This window comes from Bufo bufo, chromosome 1 (genome assembly GCF_905171765.1).
Source record: "Bufo bufo chromosome 1, aBufBuf1.1, whole genome shotgun sequence".
NCBI classification, from domain to species: Eukaryota; Metazoa; Chordata; class Amphibia; order Anura; family Bufonidae; genus Bufo; species Bufo bufo.
The window spans coordinates 79,558,150-79,576,442 of record NC_053389.1 but is presented as its reverse complement, the minus strand read 5'-3'; the positions used below and the strand labels follow the sequence as shown (position 1 = coordinate 79,576,442).

The window sequence follows — 18,293 nt, the reverse complement described above, 5'->3', positions numbered from 1 at the left end:
AGATATCTCTCAAACAGTGGTATGGCTGTCACATCCGACGACCAGATGAACAACAGGTCATCTATGTAACGGCCATACCACTGCAGGGAGGAAGACCACGGGTTATCACAGGAAAACAAAAAACGAGACTCCCACCAAGACATGTATATGTTCGCCAGTGAGGGCGAAATTTTTGCGCCCATCGAAACTCCAGTACATTGTAAGTATAGCTTCTGGTCGAACATAAACACATTATGTTTGAGCAAGAACTGAATCACATCACAAATATAAGCAATGAATTCCAGATTATAATAAGAGTACACATTTAAAAACCATTTGGTTGCAGCAATAGCCTGATCATGCGGGATGACTGTATAAAGTGATGTGACATCGGCTGCTATCCAAACAAAATCCGGGTTCCATTTGAAGTCATAAAAGGATTGTAACACTGACCTAGTGTCCAGCAAGAAACCAGGCAAAGTTTGCACTAATGGTTGTAACAGACTATCTACCCATTCTGACATTTTTTCAGAGTATGAGCCTATGCCTGCAACAATTGGTCGCATCAAAGGAGGAAACACTGGCTTATGTATTTTCGGGAGTGAGTGAAATATCGGAGTGATAGGAAAAGGAACATAAATATAGTCTGCTTGTCTCTGATTAATGAACCCTCCACTCACTCCAACGCTTAACAACTCCAGAGGTTCCTCCTGAAAGCGGGGGGTGGGGTCACTGGATAGCTCCGTGTATGTGTCCGGAACCCCAGGTGAGCGTGACTGAATCGGATAATAGTCAGGATTATGTGTCAAAAAAACAATGCCCTGGCAATGCCCTTGAGATGGTGGACCTTGTGGAATGCTATGAAGCTACCATCTAAATCTAATTTAAATCTAAAGGAGGGTTCTGTCGGGAGGGGGGTCGGCAAACCCTTGAAATATCCACCCAGACCCGGAGATTTCAGCCGATTAAACTCGCCCAGAATGTACCCTTGGCGGAATTGGCTCCGATAGTCTGCTGGCGGTGTCAGGAAAGTGGCCATGTGAGGGCTGACTGTCCCCATCGGGTTGAGCCCATGGACACTAACTATGGCTTCTGTCAGGCGCTATATGCCAGGAGGCTGTGTGCAACAGGTACTCCATAGTCTCTAGATCACTTGTGCCAGGTGGAAGTGGGAGACACTCTGGCAGAGGCTCTGCTGGACTCAGGGAGTCTGGTGACCCTAGTAAGGGCTACCCTGGTGCGGTCCACTGAGTATACTGGCCGGAAAGTCGGGGTGATGTGCATCCACGAAGACTTAAAAGACTACCCCACCGCGCTGGTGTCTCTAACCACGGTGGCCGGTAGATGAACCCACGAGGTGGCTGTCGGCACAAATATACATTATGAACATATAATAGATAGAGACTGCTCGGGCTTCCTGGCACTGTGGCCTGCTATGATAGTGACTGATACTCATGAGACAGGGGTAACTTCGAAGGGTGGCCCGGCTCAGGGGGAGACCAAAACCCTGGGAACCTGAGACCGAAGGGCCAGCGGTAGGGGTGATCGCCACTTCGGTGGAAGAGGGGGAGACAACCCTGCTAAGTGTGATGGTGGGAGACATGGAGGACCTGGTGGGTCCTGAATTGGCAGACCTCAATGTCTCCGGGGATAATTTTGGTACCGCCCAGCGTCGGGACCCAACCCTATCCCGTGCCTGGGAAAATGTGTTAATAGTTGATGGTGATCCACAACATCCTGGGGCAGAGTCAATGTTTACCCGTTTTGTGGTTCATCAAGATATGCTGTATCGGGTAAACCAACTACGGGGTGAGCCTATTGAACAGTTGGTAGTCCCCAAGGCTTATCGCAAGATTGTGTTAGATCTAGCCCACCAACACGTTCTCGGGGGTCACCTGGGGCTGCAGAAAACTCAGGATCGTATTCTACAGCGGTTTTACTGGCCCAGCATATTCAAAGAAGTGGAAGAGTTTTGTAAGTCTTGCACGACCTGCCATATAACTAGCCCCCAGCCACATTTCCGTAGTCCCCTAGTACCTCTCCCGATTATCGAAGTACCGTTTGACCGAATAGCTATGGACCTCATAGGCCCAGTACCGATGTCAGCCAGAGGGCATCAACACATCTTAGTAATTCTAGACTACGGCACTCGGTACCCAGAGGTGGTGCCACTGCGACATACCTTGGCCAAACTCATAGCTAAGGAGTTAATGGAGATGTTTTCGCGAGTAGGACTACCTAAAGAGGTTCTGACCGACCAAGGGACCCCTTTTATGTCCAAGGTGATGAGGGAACTCTGTAAGTTTAAAATCATTTAAAATCTGGTCTGGTATTTGACTTCATCTGGCTGTAAATCAGCCCAGCAGCACATGCTGGGAGGAAAATACCTGTTTTTCCAGACCAAACCTCTCACTGTGTCACAACTGATACAACTGTAATAAAATATGGTGCAATCCTAGCTGTTATTCTTGTATATAGTTATTGCCTACATATCCCGACAACCCTGAAACTATATTACTGAGATTAAAGGAGACACAGTAATTGAAGGTAAAATTAATGAGTGTTGACAACTCCTTTTCACAATTCTTCACACCCATATTTTTTCCCCACACCCTCTGACAAAAGGGAAGCAACTATAATTGACCTAGTTAATAGTTATTAAGCACTTGCTCAACTCTACATGATCTAATATAGACTATAGACTGTAAAGGACAAGAAAACGAGATTCCACCAAGGATTTTTTTATGAACATATTACAGTATAAGACCTTAGAGCATAGTTATACAGGTCATGGAACTGCAATTTGGTTCAAAAATTCTTTATAATTTATAGTGAGGTACATTATTCCTTATAATACACATAAAATATTTAGCAGTCTCTTGTGCTTTGAATAAAACATTACTGAATGGTTATTTCAGTGTGATGGTTATTGCAGAAGGAGGCCTCTTCCATTAAGATATACTGTTGCCATGAATGGGCTCAGTATTTTCTCAAAGTAACATCCACATGAATGGCAGGACCGAAGGTGTTCCACCAAAACATTGACAGTAGCATCACATAGCCTCTACCAATTTGCTTTCTTCCCTTCTAGGCACCATTTTTCCCCAGGCAAGCAGTATACATGTACCCGGCTATTCACATTATGTAAAAGACTTGATTTGTTAGACCAGGCCATCTTCTTCCATTGCTCCATAGTCCAGTTCTGTGGTCACGTGTCCATTGTAGGCACTTGGTGGTAGACAGGGGTTAGTCTATAGCTATACAGCAAACTGAAATGCACGTTTTGTTCTGACCCCTTTCCATCATAGCCAGCATTAATTTATTCAGCCATTTATGATACAGTAGCTCTCCTGTGAGATCAGACCAGATGAGCTAACTATCATTCCCCATGTGCATTAATAATTTCATCTGTTGTCCTTCCTTGGACCACGCTTGGTAGGTACTAGCCAAAGCATATTGTGAACACCCAACAAGACCCACCAATTTGGAGATGTTCTGACCTAGTCGACTGCAATAAACAGGTAAAGTAGAACGGCACATATTGGGTTGTGTCCTGCTCTGTCTGAAGCTCTGACCTAACTACCCATTGCAATTTGACCCTTGTCAAAGCCTCTCAAATCTTCCTGCTTGGCAATTTTCCCCATTCCAACACATTAAGTTCAAAAATTGACTTTTCACTTCCAACCTAATCTATCCTGGCATTTGACAGATGTCAATGTAATAAGATAATCAATGGTTTTCACTTCCCCGGTCAATGGTTAAGGTTTTAATATTATGACTGATAATTGTATATACTCATACATACAGTATTGTCCTTAGATGTTTGCAGAGGTGGTTTTGATCTTAGATGTTTGCAGAGGTGGTTTTGTGGGAATAAGATTATAATTACTGAGTAATACCGATGAGTCAGATAAATGGTTGGGATGACATGTTTATGATGTAGGACAGAACCAGCTTGTAACTGGATTAAACATAAATTACAAAACCCTTAAACAAGTTCTTATAATGGAATATTACCATACTCCACCTTGTTTATGGGTGGCTTCACTCTATAGCCTTATAAAAAGACCAGTTCTTCCAAAGAAACAATTTCCAGGACTGGATTTATGAACAGAAGCTACATCATTCCACAACACTCACCACAATGAATATCATCACCGCAGCACTAATATCAGTCTCTGCACTATGGAGCATCATGGAAGGTAGGTTATGTATGATACTGGGATACGCCATGTATTTTGTAATTTCAGATGGTAATTATCAAAAGTTATGAATGGCTCTTACTGAAAACAATGAGCATCACTTTATAGATTTAATCTCTATAATATTCAAGTATCACATTCTCAAATTTAATACAAATTCCCGTTTTAATGTTAGTTAACTTTAGTTAAAATTACCAGTATTTCAAAATAATACAAAAATATCACATTTGCATTAATTGTATTGAGCAGCTGATAGAAAACAATAAGAAAACACTCAGAATCTGTAAAAAAAAAAAATCATTCTCACTTCACCAATTCCTTGGTTCCCCAACAGCTCCTACTTCCTAGTAGGATATGACTTATCAGCCAATCACTGGAGTCACGTTGGAAGCAGAAGAACAGAAGCATCAGGGGACTGGTGAGGTGACAATGATTTTTTTTTATAGCATTCTGAGCCTTTTCTAAAACATTTTATTGGTCAAATGACTCCTTTAATGTCTATAAAACAGCTACATTTACAAATTATAGTCTTTATTGTCCACATTAACTGGTTTATACCACTAATAACACTTTTCCCCTATCCACAGGAAAGGGTATAAGTGTATACATGTTGGGGGTCTGGCCACTGAGACTCTTTGAGTTCATGAGAATGAGGATATGCAAATGTCTCGGAGTGCACTACAGTAGTGGTGTGACATGCGTGACCACTACTCAATTCACGTCTATGGGACTGACGAGTTCAGTGAACTCTGGAGCTCCCATCAGGCAGATCCCCAATGATGAAACATTTATTCTGTGGATACTGTAGCAAAACTCCATGAACTATCCAATAGAACATGCGCTTGGTAAAATGTTGCTGTAATTATAATAATTCATAATAATAAGTTACAGTACTGTCATAAAATAAAAGACCACAGTGAGTAGAAAACAGCCCTATAAAGTTGAAAATAATTTTTATCTCTCACAGGATGGCAAACCTAGTTTTAGGGGGGAACGAGCATACATGTCCTCAAATGGAGAGCAGTGATTTGTGCTACTGGTGGAAAAGGGAATAATCAATCCGAGGGGTTCAGACCACCAAGTATTTAGCATAGTGATCCACTAAGATTGAAGTTAGTTTCTCGTTAATCATGCAATACACATCTCCTGACTTCAGAGAAATCTAGAGAGCTCTCCTCCCCCCCACCACCCCTTCCTCCCTCGTATGTCTAAATCCCTGTCTACCAGTTTCTAATATTACTGAGTTAATCACTTTCACTTATAACCCAACCATGAGGGTGGGCTTCTTCCCTCCCTTCCTTTTATTCTAATATCCACCCATCTAGACGGTCTATCAGCCCCATTTGGAGGACTTCACTACAGTTTTTAATGTTAGTTAACTGTTGCCACGTATACTATTTCCTGTTCATTACTTTTTTAGTATATCCTGCTTCTTCTTCTGATTATACCCAATGTTCAGCCTGAACAAAATTGAAATTTCCAATTTCCAAAGTCTGAAACTAGATGCAGGTTGCAAATTGTATATCAAGGTGTCTGAAGTGAATAAAGAAATAAAGATTGCAAAAAAAACACACCAAGACTAGCTGGCTACCCCCACCAAAATGTCCACAAAGGTGCATATTCTACCTTATTTACACCAAAAAGCACAAATAAACAACACCTCTTGAAGAAGTAATATCAATATTAGCTTTATTTATAAGGCAAAAATGTAAAAAAGTAAAAACTTCATGAACAATTGCTGCAAGTAGTTACCCAAAGAGAACACAAGAGGGCACTCAGATATCAGGTCGTTATAATCGATTCTACGGGTTCGGCCGAACTTCAGAAAAAAGTTCGCGTTCGGAACCCTAACTTCACCCGAACTTGACCCCGAACCCCATTGAAGTCAATGGGGACCTGAACTTTTGAGCACTAAAATGGCTGTAAAAATGTCATGGAAAGGGCTAGAGGGCTGCAAATGGCATGAAAATGTGGTTAAGAGCATGGCAAGTGCTATGCAAACAAATGTGGATAGGGAAATGACTTTAACCGCTTGCCGTCACACTAACGCCGATAGGCGTCAGTGCCGCGGCACTCTCAGGTCTCAATGACGCCTGTTGGCGTCATCTCGTGAGACCCGAGATTTCCTGTGAACACGCGCTCACAGGAGCGCGCGTTCACAGGATCGCGCAGTTCACAAGTTGATCTACAGCCTGCCAGCGCTGATCATTCGCTGGCAGGCTGTAGATGTTAAAAAAATCGCATCAGAAAGGTATATCAGACGCTGTTTTGTTAACAGCGTCTGATATACCTGCTACCTGGTCCTCTGATGGTCCCTTTTGCTTGGATTGACCACCAGGGTACACAGGCAGCTCTGTAAGTAGCACCAAGCACCACACTACACTACACCCCCCCCTGTCACTTATTAACCCCTGATCACCCCATATAGACTCCCTGATCACCCCCCTGTCATTGATCACCCCCCTTTAAGGCTCCATTCAGACGTCCGTATGTGTTTTGCGGATCCGCAAAACACGGACACCGGCAATGTGCTTTCCGCATTTTGCGGATCTGCACATTGCCAGAACTATATAGAAAATGCATTTTCTTGTCCGCAATTGCGGACAAGAATAAGACATGTTCTATATTTTTGCGGAACGGAAGTGCGGACCCGGAAGTGCAGATCCGCAATTCCGGATACGAGTGGGACAAAGTCTGTCCCCATAGAAATGAATGGGTCCGCAATTCCGTTCCGCAAAATGCCTAAGGGTCCCTTATCACCGCCAGTTAGTTAGATACTTGTTAGGTAGTTAGCGCCACCGCACCGCAGTCACTGATTAGTCGCTGAATAGCGTCATCGCTGTCGCTAATCAGCACTAGTACTATATAGTATCTGTAAGTGATCAAGACTGATCACAAACAGATCTACAGGGTGGGCCATTTATATGGATACACCTTAATAAAATAGTTGGTGATATTAACTTCCTGTTTGTGGCACATTAGTATATGTGAGGGGGGAAACTTTTCAAGATGGGTGGTGACAATGGCGGCCATTTTGAAGTCGGCCATTTTGAATCCAACTTTTGTTTTTTCAATAGGAAGAGGGTCATGTGACACATCAAACTTATTGGGAATTTCACAAGAAAAACGATGGTGTGCTTAGTTTTAACGTAACTTTATTCTTTCATGAGTTATTTACAAGTTTCTGACCACTTATAAAATGTGTTCAATGTGCTGCCCATTGTGTTGGATTGTCAATGCAACCCTCTCTCCCACTCTTCACACACTGATAGCAACACCGCAGGAGAAATGCTAGCACAGGCTTCCAGTATCCGTAGTTTCAGGTGCTGCACATCTCGTATCTTCACAGCATAGATAATTGCCTTCAGATGACCCCAAAGATAAAAGTCTAAGGGGATCAGATCGGGAGACCTTGGGGGCCATTCAACTGGCCCACGACGACCAATCCACTTTCCAGGAAACTGTTCATCTAGGAATGCTCGGACCTGACACCCATAATGTGGTGGTGCACCATCTTGCTGGAAAAACTCAGGGAACGTGCCAGCTTCAGTGCATAAAGAGGGAAACACATCATCATGTAGCAATTTCGCATATCCAGTGGCCTTGAGGTTTCCATTGATGAAGAATGGCCCCACTATCTTTGTACCCCATATACCAGGGCTGGCCAACCTGCGGCTCTCCAGCTGTTGTAAAACTACAATTCCCACCATGCATGGCTTTAGGCTGATAGTTGTAGGCTGTTTGGGCATGCTGGGAGTTGTAGTTTTGCAACAGCTGGAGAGCCGCAGGTTGGCCATCCCTGCCATATACCATACCATCAATTTTTTTGTTCCAACAGTCTTGGAGGGATCTATCCAATATGGGTTAGTGTCAGACCAATAGTGGTGGTTTTGTTTGTTAACTTCACCATTCACATAAAAGTTTGCCTCATCACTGAACAAAATCTTCTGCGTAAACTGAGTGTTCTGTTCCAATTTTTGTTTTGCCCATTCTGTAAATTCAGTGCGCCGATCTGGGTCATCCTCGTTGAGATGCTGCAGTAGCTGGAGTTTGTAAGGGTGCCATTTGTGAGTAGCTAATATCCGCCGAAGGGATGTTCAACTAATGCCACTCTCCAGTGACATGCGGCGAGTGCTACGCTGTGGGCTCTTGCTGAATGAAGCTAGGACAGCCACTGATGTTTCTTCATTAGAGACAGATTTCATGCGTCCACATTTTGGCAAATCCAACACTTAACCAGTTTCACGAAACTTAGCAAGCAGTTTGCTAACGGTAGCATGGGAGATGGGTGGTCTCATAGGGAGTCTTGCTTTGAAATCTGCTGCAATGACCCTGTTACTGCGTTCACCAGACATCAACACAATTTCTATCCGCTCCTCACGTGTTAACCTCGGCGACATGTCAATGGCTGTAAACAAAGAGAAACTTGTAAATAACTCATGAAAGAATAAAGTTATGTTAAAACCAAGCACACCATTGTTTTTCTTGTGAAATTCCCAATAAGTTTTATGTGTCACATGACCCTCTTTCTATTGAAAAAAACAAAGTTGGATTCAAAATGGCTGACTTCAAAATGGCCGCCATGGTCACCACCCATCTTGAAAAGTTTCCCCCCTCACATATACTAATGTGCCACAAACAGGAAGTTAATATCACCAACCATTCCCATTTTATTAAGGTGTATCCATATAAATGGCCCACCCTGTATATCAATACATTAGGGTCACCTTAGGCTCTACAAAAAATGCAGTGTTAGCCCAATCATGCTTGATCTTGTGCACACACTTGCGTTCAGTCCGCCCCACTGCATTGACAGAAATTATTTTTTTCTGATCACTGCAAAAACACCGTAAAATCGCTGCGGCGCTATAAGGATCACTTTTGAGCTTTTTGGATCTTTATTAGCGATCACAGCTTTACTTCGCAAGCACTCCTATGTCCTTTCCTCTCTTTTTTTATTTTTTGCACATTTTTTGGCAGAGATTTTTTCATCCACATTGATCGATGTGAATGAAGAAATCTGTGCCGTTAATTTTTTCTTTCAGCCCAGAGGCTGAACGAAAAAAAAAAAATCATTACCCGTATGCTCAATATAAGGCCTCATGCACACGACCGTGCCGTTTTTTTGCGTCCACAAACCGCGGATGCGCAAAAAACTGAAGGCGCCCGTGTTGCCTTCCGCAATTTGCGAAAGGGAAAGGGCGCCGGTAATATAAATGCCTATTCTTGTCCGCGGGGCCGCGGAACGGAGCCACATCTTTTGCGGCCCCATTGAAATGAATGTCGTGTGCATGAGGCCTAAGGAGAATAGCAGAAACTCCTAATGCTGACCATACATGTAATGATTGCGGAGACCCTCAAATGCCAGGGCAGTAAAAACACCCCACAAATGACCCCATTTTTGAAAGAAGACACCCCAAGGTATTCGCTGACGGGCATATTGAGTCCATGAAAGATTGAACTTTTTGTCACAAGTTAGGGGAAAGGGAGACTAAAATTTTTTTATTTCCGCTAACTTGTGCCAAAAAAAAAATCTTCTATGAACTCGCCATGCCCCTCACGGAATACCTTGGGGTGTCTTCTTTCCAAAATGGGGTCACATGTGGGGTATTTATACTGCCCTGGCATTTTAGGGGCCCTAAAGCGTGAGAAGAAGTCTGGAATCCAAATGCCTAAAAATGCCCTCCTAAAAGGTACTCGTAGTTTGGAATCCAAATGCGTAAAAATGCCCTGTGAAATCCTAAAAGTACTCATTGGCATTTGGGCCCCTTTGCGCACCTAGGCTGCAAAAAAGTGTCACACATGTGGTATCGCCATACTCAGGAGAAGTAGGGCAATGTGTTTTGGGGTATATTTTTCCATATACCCATGCTGGGTGAGAGAAATATCTCTGTAAATTGACAACTTTGTATAAAAAAAATTTAAAAAGTTGTCATTTACAGAGATATTTCTCACACACGTTAGCGGAAATTGATTTATTATTATTTTTTTTCTTACAAAGGTCTCATATTCCACTAACTTGTGACAAAAAATAAAATTTTACATGAACTCACCATACCCCTCACGGAATACCTTGGGGTGTCTTCTTTCTAAAATGGGGTATTTATACTGCCCTGGCATTTTAGGGGCCCTAAAGCGTGAGAAGTATTTTGGAATCCAAATGCGTAAAAATGCCCTGTGGAATCCTAAAGGTACTCATTGGAATTTGGGCCCCTTTGTGCACCTAGGCTGCAAAAAAGTGTCACACATGTGGTATCGCGGTACTCAGAAGAAGTAGGGCAATGTGTTTTGGGGTGTATTTTTACATATACCCATACTGTGTGTGAGAAATATCTCTGTAAATGACAACTTTTTAAATTTTTTTATACAAAGTTGTCAATTTACAGAGATATTTCTCTCACCCAGCATGGGTATATATAAAAATACACCCCAAAACACATTGCCCATCTTCCCCTGAGTACGGCGATACCACATGTGTGACACTTTTTTGCAGCCTAGGTGGGCAAAGGGGCCCACATTCCAAAGAGAACCTTTAGGATTTCACAGGGCATTTTTTTTACAGATTTTGATTTCAAACTACTTCTCACGCATTAGGGCCCCTAAAATGCCAGGGCAGTATAACTACCCCACAAGTGACCCCATTTTGGAAAGAAGACACCCACAGGTATTTTGTGATGGGCATAGTGAGTTCATGGAAGTTTTTATTTTTTGTCACAAGTTAGTGGAATATGAGACTTTGTAAGGGAAAAAAAAAATCATCATTTTCCGCTAACTTGTGACAAAAAAATAAAAAGTTCTATGAATTCACTATGCCCATTAGCGAATACCTTAGGGTGTCTACTTTCCGAAATGGGGTCATTTGTGGGGTTTTTCTACTGTCTGGGCATTGTAGAACCTCATGAAACATGACAGGTGCTCAGAAAGTCAGAGCTGCTTCAAAAAGCGGAAATTCACATTTTTGTACCATAGTTTGTAAACGCTATAACTTTTACCCAAACCTAATTTTTTTTTTACCCAAACATTTTTTTTTTATCAAAGACATGTAGAACAATAAATTTAGAGAAAAATGTATATATAGATGTCGTTTTAAAAAAAAAAATTTACAACTGAAAGTGAAAAATGTCATTTTTTTGCAAAAATTTTGGTAAATTTCGATTAATAACAAAAAATGTAAAAATGTCAGCAGCAATGAAATACCACCAAATGAAAGCTCTATTAGTGAGAAGAAAAGGAGGTAAAATTCATTTGGGTGGTAAGTTGCATGACCGAGCAATAAACGGTGAAAGTAGTGTAGTGCAGAAGTGTAAAAAGTAGTCTGGTCATTAAGGGTGTTTAAGCTAGGGGGGCTGAGGTGGTTAATAACTGAATTTGACAGCAGTATATAACCCTGGAATTTCGCACGTGCTGATGCTGCAAGGCCAGAAAGATAGTGGAATCTGACAAAAAAGTGTGATTTTAAAAACCCAGAAAATGATGGCTGTATTTCTAGCTTAAATTGCACACTGACTAATCCAGATGTTGTATATTGCCAAAAAAGTGTTTTTTTTTGTAACAGAATATGAAACTTGTATATATTAAACTTGAATTTAACACTTGCAGATCAGGAAAATAGTGTTTTTGGGCAAAAAAGTGTGTTTTTAAAAACCCAGAAAATAATGGCTGTATTTCTAGCTTAAATTGCACACCGACTAAGCCTGCAAATGCACCAGATGTAAATTGCCAAAAAAAATGTTGATTTTTTTTTACAAACAGATTATTTGTGCTGTTTTTAAAGCTTGGATTTCAATGTCCCAAAAGCTCATATGCAGTGCTGGTGCACTGAGCTTGCATAAAATGGCCGCCGCCCACCTAACTGACTTATAAAAGTTTTTTTTTTTCGGTCACTGGGCTCAGGGCAGGATAAAAAAATTGTGCTCTGCACCCACACAACGCAATGTATGTAGATCGCTGAGTTAGATTTAGGTTTTGAGCAAAGGTTCTCTCCTATTCTCTCCCTGAAATCACCAGCAGCATCCTCTCCCTACACTAAGCACAGCAGAGTGATGTGCAGCGCTACGTGACTCCAGCTTATATAAATGCTGGGTCACATGCTGCACTGGCCAATCGCAGCCATGCCATTAGTAGGCATGGCTGTGATGGCTTCGAAGGGCACAGAGTTAAACGCTTTGTGATTGGCTGCTCTGCAGCCTTTCAAAAAAGCGGCAAGAAAGCGCTAACTTTTCCAAACCCTAACTTTTCCTGAAATGTTTGGGTTCGGGTCCGGGGTCCAAAAATCCTAAAGTTCGGTACAAACCCGAACTTTACAGTTCGGGTTCGCTCAACCCTTTCATCGATCATAAACTCGAAACAGGACAAAGTCTATTAAATAGAGGAGGGCGCAGACATATCGGTCAGTAATCTATTTATCTCTTCTTTGAATTGCTGTGTTGTATTATATATAATTTTACCTACAACTAACTCCTACTGAAGTTTATTTATCTATTTAATAGGCTTTTTCCTTTTACTACATAGCTGTTTTGAGTTTTTGATCGATTATAATGACCCGATATCTCTGCACCCTCTTGTGTTCTCTTTGGGTAACTACTTGCAGCCATTGATCCTGAAGTTTTTACTTTTTAACATTTTTGCGTTATAAATAAAGCTAATATTGATATTACTTATACATGAGGTATTGATTGTTTGTGCATTTTTGTGTATTACCGATTGCAGCCAGAAATAGCGACCACTAACATTTGCAATTTATTTTCCAGTTTATAGTTGTCCATTGCCTTTATGTTTTTAAAAGTGCAGGAAAAAGTGCAATATGCCTGTATTGTGACTTTACTGCAGCAGCTGTGAGAAAGTTGAAACCTTTTTTCTAATGTTGGCAGCCACACAAATGAACCCAACTAACCTTTTAAATATCTTGTTACTATCCTAGTGAATTCTTTGCAGTGCTATTCATGTACCGATGTGGGAAACAACACTGAATGTAACCAGCTACCCAAAGTGACCTGCGACTCCTCCTCCAGCTATTGCTTTACACAAGTAGAGAAGTTAAGTAAGTACATATACTTGTACTTGCTTGTCTGCATCATTAGTACATCTTATTAATGGTGTAACTTGCATCTTCTGTGACCTCATGTAACATTTTATTGTATTGTAGTCCAGTCAAAGCCGCTCTGCCTTTTTGGGACACATATATGACAATTTTAATATCTTACATCTACTAGCATAAGATAGGCTTAATGTTCTTTTCTTTTGGGGAGGAAAGCTAATTTGAATATCTTTCTCAGAAACCCACTTATATGCAAAGTAGTTTTCCTTCCAAAATGAAAAGATTACTAAGCCTGATACCAGCAGATATAAGATAGTAAAATTTGCATATATGTTTCCCAGCAAGACAGAGCAGCGTTGGGTCGACTACAATACACCTCATGCATATTTGTTGGTCTTCCTAATAAGAGCACTCCAAAGAGTGCTCCCAAGGCCACTCAGCTAACCAGGGTAATTTTCCCTTGAGATACTCATTGCTCTTGTCCTTTTAGAAGGAGACCTGGCTTGCCTGTCATGTCTTATTTCCAATGGAGTATCATACCTCTTGTTTTCTAGAACTCATATTTTTTCTCTGATTCTTTTCAGAAACAATATGCGTTCTGGGAGACTAGAGATTGTTATATACCACTTTTCAGGGCGATTGGAGTATATTTAGTTTGGGGAGAATTGATTTGGACCCAAATAAAATTTTTGGAAAAATTTGCTGAACTGGACTCAAAATTCATTTCAATAAATTTGCTCATCTCTACACATTAGACAAAGGTTGTCCATATCTACCAATCAGCCAACTATATAATGTTTATGGGGGTGTCCTTACTCTCCTGCTGGCTGATGTGAAGGGAAAAAAATTATTGAAAATGTTGGTTTTCAATATGCACAATTCTTTGTTTGCATGAAAGATACCCCATTGCCAGCAGCAGTGGGGTATCTTATAAGCCGAATAACAGAAGAAAAAGGAGCCAAAAAATGCCAGATGATGGAAAATATAAATATTTATTGTAGTATAACAAGACAAAGATAAAAATGCAATTACATGCATATGATGCCAGAGGACAGGGAACAGAAAAGGAACAGGGAAGGAAAGAACGGCGCCACCCTGGGAGGGACACACTGGTCAATAATACATAAATATAGAGGATCACTAGGGATGTGTGTGGTATAGTAACCTACCCTAGGATCACATGCATATACATAGTGAATGGTGAGTCACTACTCAGCTGCAAAAAGCCAATATAAACCAAAAAAATGATGATAATAATAAAAATGATGTTAAAGTAAATAAACCAAGCAGCTATGATAGATAGCCGCACTGGACACAGACCTTAGAAATCAGTGAACATCCAGGTAAGGAAAGACAAAAGGGTGGACATGCAGGAGGGACTCACCTAAAATGGACCAAAAGTGTAACAACCAGGATGGCGCTACCCCAACGCGCATTTCGGCGTGCCTTCGCCTGACTCACCCTTCACTATGTATATGCATGTGATCCTAGGGTAGGTTACTATACCACACACATCCCTAGTGATCCTCTATATTTATGTATTATCGACCAGTGTGTCCCTCCCAGGGTGGCGCCGTTCTTTCCTTCCCTGTTCCTTTTTTGTTCCCTGTCCTCTGGCATCATATGCATGTAATTGCATTTTTATCTTTGTCTTGTTATACTACAATAAATATTTATATTTTCCATCATCTGGCATTTTTTGGCTCCTTTTTCTTCTGTTATTCTGCCATTTCACTCGGGAGCTTGTGCCGAGTCATTTCTCGGGGGCGTTATTTGTGGATTTATTAGGTGGGCACTGTCCCCCTTCCTTCACTCTCCAAACCCCTGGGGTCTTTTTTCGTTTTTCTGATTATCTTATAAGCCGGCAGCAGCATAATTCCTGCTCCCAACTGAAAAAATGCATGTATATTGGAGAGTCAAAAGGAATAGGTGTTGGCCCAAAGAGCCTTTGGGCAACAGTTATTTAAAGTGGATGGACAGATTTACGTCTTGTTTCAACCTCTTGTTTTAAACAACAAATTTTTTATCCAAAGACAGCAAGCAGAGGTCCTACAGGGGTTTTCTGGGACCCCTATAAATTCTGCTGTAGGCCATGAATGTTGTCAAAAAAAAAAAAAGTCTTTCACACAGTCAGTATTTGGTGAGTATTTTGCATTTGTACGTGTAAATCAAAACCAGGAGTGAATCCTACAGAGAAAAGGTATAATAAAAAAAAAAAATGTGCGCCTCTTCTGTGTTTTGGAATCGTTATTGGTTTTGGATTACAAATACTGATCAAAAATAGTGATCAAATACTGACCATGTGAAAGTGATCCTAGTCACCTGCTGAATCCCCCTGTCGTTCAGGTGGTCCCAGCAATCTATGTTTCTGGCGCTGCAGCATTGACATCATCATCATCTCTACATAATTGTTATGGTCGAGCACAGGCCTGAGATCACAGCCAGTGATTTGCATAAGTGGTCATGTGTAGTAGATTTCACCGCTTCAGCGCCAAAAACAAGGGAGCATCAGAGTAGCGGCACTTGTATGGCATAGGATTGAGCAGCTGAGTAATGCTCCTTTTTTATTTCAGGCTTCCAGCTGTTTTGGGGGGTGCCTGGAAACCCCTTTAAAATCATGAATTAATAATAAAATATATTAATAAAATATATGAAAATATATTTACCCGTTCCCAACATCCGACAGACCTATACCGTATATGTCGGGTCTTTAAAGATGGTACCCACTGAGTGGGCACCATAGCCACTGGGTACCTGCTGTTTTACACAGCAGACACTCAGTAGCAGAGTCCCTAATCAGAGAAAATGCCCCGCATCTGAGTGGTCATTTACTGACAGCGCAATGATCCTGGTGACTCATTGCCTCCCCACAGGATCACAGGATCCGTTTGGTTGCTATGGCAGCCTGGGGCATTATGAAGGCTCCAAGGCCTGCCATAGCAAAGTTCCTATCAAGTCCTACTATAGGAAAGCATTGATTATCCCTTAGACTCATTGGTAAATCATTGCAGTCTATGGTAGAAATAATCAGATAATTGCATTGTTAAAGTCCCCTAGGGGGATTCAAATAAGTATGAAAAAACTTTTCAAAAGTAAAAAAGGAAACAAAAAGAATTAAAAATTCAACCGCCCCCTTTCCTCATTTTACAAATAAATATAAGCAGTTACACTAACGCCACATGCAAAAATGCCCAAACTATTAAAATATAAAAATATTAGTATTTATCACAACGGCCGATCCACCCTTTTTTGGTTGCTTCACCTCGCAAAAGAATTTAATAAAAGTGATCAAAAAGTAATACACACACAAAAATGTTATCAATGAAAAATACAATCAGCCTGCATTTTCTGAGCCCTTACACAGCTCCATAGTCATACTATATGTAAAAAAAAGTTTATGTATTATAACTGTATTATAAAAAAGTTATGGGGATCAGAATATATGAAAACATAAGAACAACTACATAAATTTGGTATCGCTCTGATCGTACTGACGTGCAGAATGAAGTTCACTGGTCATTTTTATTACGCAGGAAATGCTGTAAAAATTAAACCCATACAATAATGGTAGAATTTAGTTTTTTTTCCAATTTCAGCTCATTTAAAAAAAATTGGACCAGCTAAATCCTATGCAGTATTTAGAGGGGCCATTAGAAAGTACAACTTGTCCAGCACAAAACAAGTCCAGATATGGCTGCTTGAATGGAAAAATAAATAGCTCCTGGAAAACAGGGAGTAAAAAACTAAAAAGATACAACTGAAAATGGCCACATCAGGAAGGGGTTAAAAAGGTTAATAAATATTCACCATACAATAATTAAGATTTGTTTAGTTAAAATTCATGATGATGACTAATGCCGGTATTTGTTGTAATCAAGTCTTTTTTTTCTGGTCAGTTAACAGTCTGAAGATCACTAAGAGATGCTCACAAAGCAACGAATGTAACTCGGGAAACTACAACGTAGGGCTGGCATCCAAGCACACCTCTTGCTGTACTGGAGACCTATGCAATGTATATGCCAATGGGAAGACCAATTTAACATACAACACTTTTCTAATCGTGGCCGCATTTCTGGTTCTTTGTATGTTCAAGAAAGTGTAGGTTGAAAATATTAACGTAAAAAAACTTGTACGCAATAATTGTGAAATGCTAAATCTTACCTATGAAAATACAAATATAAGACTAGATGGTGGCATTAGTCCATCACGTTCTGAGTCCTCCAGAACTTATTCCCAATGTCAAATGGCCTCCATGTTGCACTGGTTGACACCTGATTACTGTTAATCTGGGCCTATACTCCTGGAATACACACACCACCATCAGTGAGATACCTGTTCAGTAGCACAAAGCAAAGTACATGGATATCACTAGCACTAGGGATTTTAGAGAAGACAAATGGGCAATTGCATAGGGGAATCCAATATGCATGGGCCTGAACTTCAGTTCCCTCAACTACTTTCAGACACTTCCACAGACCTGAAACGTTTAGATTGTAAGTCCAACAAACAGAAACAATTTACTATGATTTAGTACTAAGGGTTAGGCGTACCTGCACTGCTAACTGAAAGAAATTCAGTGTCTGAGCATTCATGTTTATTGCCATATGAAGAAGCAGAGAACTCAACACCACTTACGTACTTTGAGAGGTAGAGGATCAGTCATGAGAAAATTCAACATCCATGTTTTCAGCAGCCCCAATTTATATAAAAGGGGTTACATGACCACTTAAAAAAAAATGCTTAAAATGAGACTAGAGATGAGCGAATTGAATCCCACAAAGTGGAATTCGATCCTAATTTTAGGATAAATTCGATTCGCCTCGAAGCCGAATTTCCTCGTGCTTTGTGTCAGCGAATCGATTTAACCTGAAATAGTGTAAAAAACAAAAAAATTCATACTTACCATCTCCATTTGCTCGTGACAAGCCGCCAGCCTCCATCTTGATTGAAGATCCTGGCCGAAATCTCGTGCGTGGTGACGTATGACGTCACCACTCCGGCTGGCGTGATTACGTAATCTCGCCCCATGTGAGTTTTCGCTCCAGATTTTCAAGCAAGATGGTGGCGGCAGGCCC

At 41.0% G+C, this 18,293-nt stretch overlaps 1 protein-coding gene across 1 annotated transcript; it reads left to right on the top strand.

Annotated features, from left to right (window-relative positions):
- The first annotated feature begins 4,046 nt into the window (after positions 1-4,046).
- LOC120996648 (ly6/PLAUR domain-containing protein 6-like) lies at positions 4,047-18,016 on the top strand. The gene is made up of 3 exons (XM_040426723.1): positions 4,047-4,181; positions 13,102-13,221; positions 17,115-18,016. The coding sequence occupies exons 1-3, from the start codon at positions 4,124-4,126 to the stop codon at positions 17,318-17,320; spliced, it is 384 nt and encodes a 127-aa protein (XP_040282657.1). The 5' UTR covers positions 4,047-4,123; the 3' UTR covers positions 17,321-18,016.
- Positions 18,017-18,293: the final 277 nt, after the last annotated feature.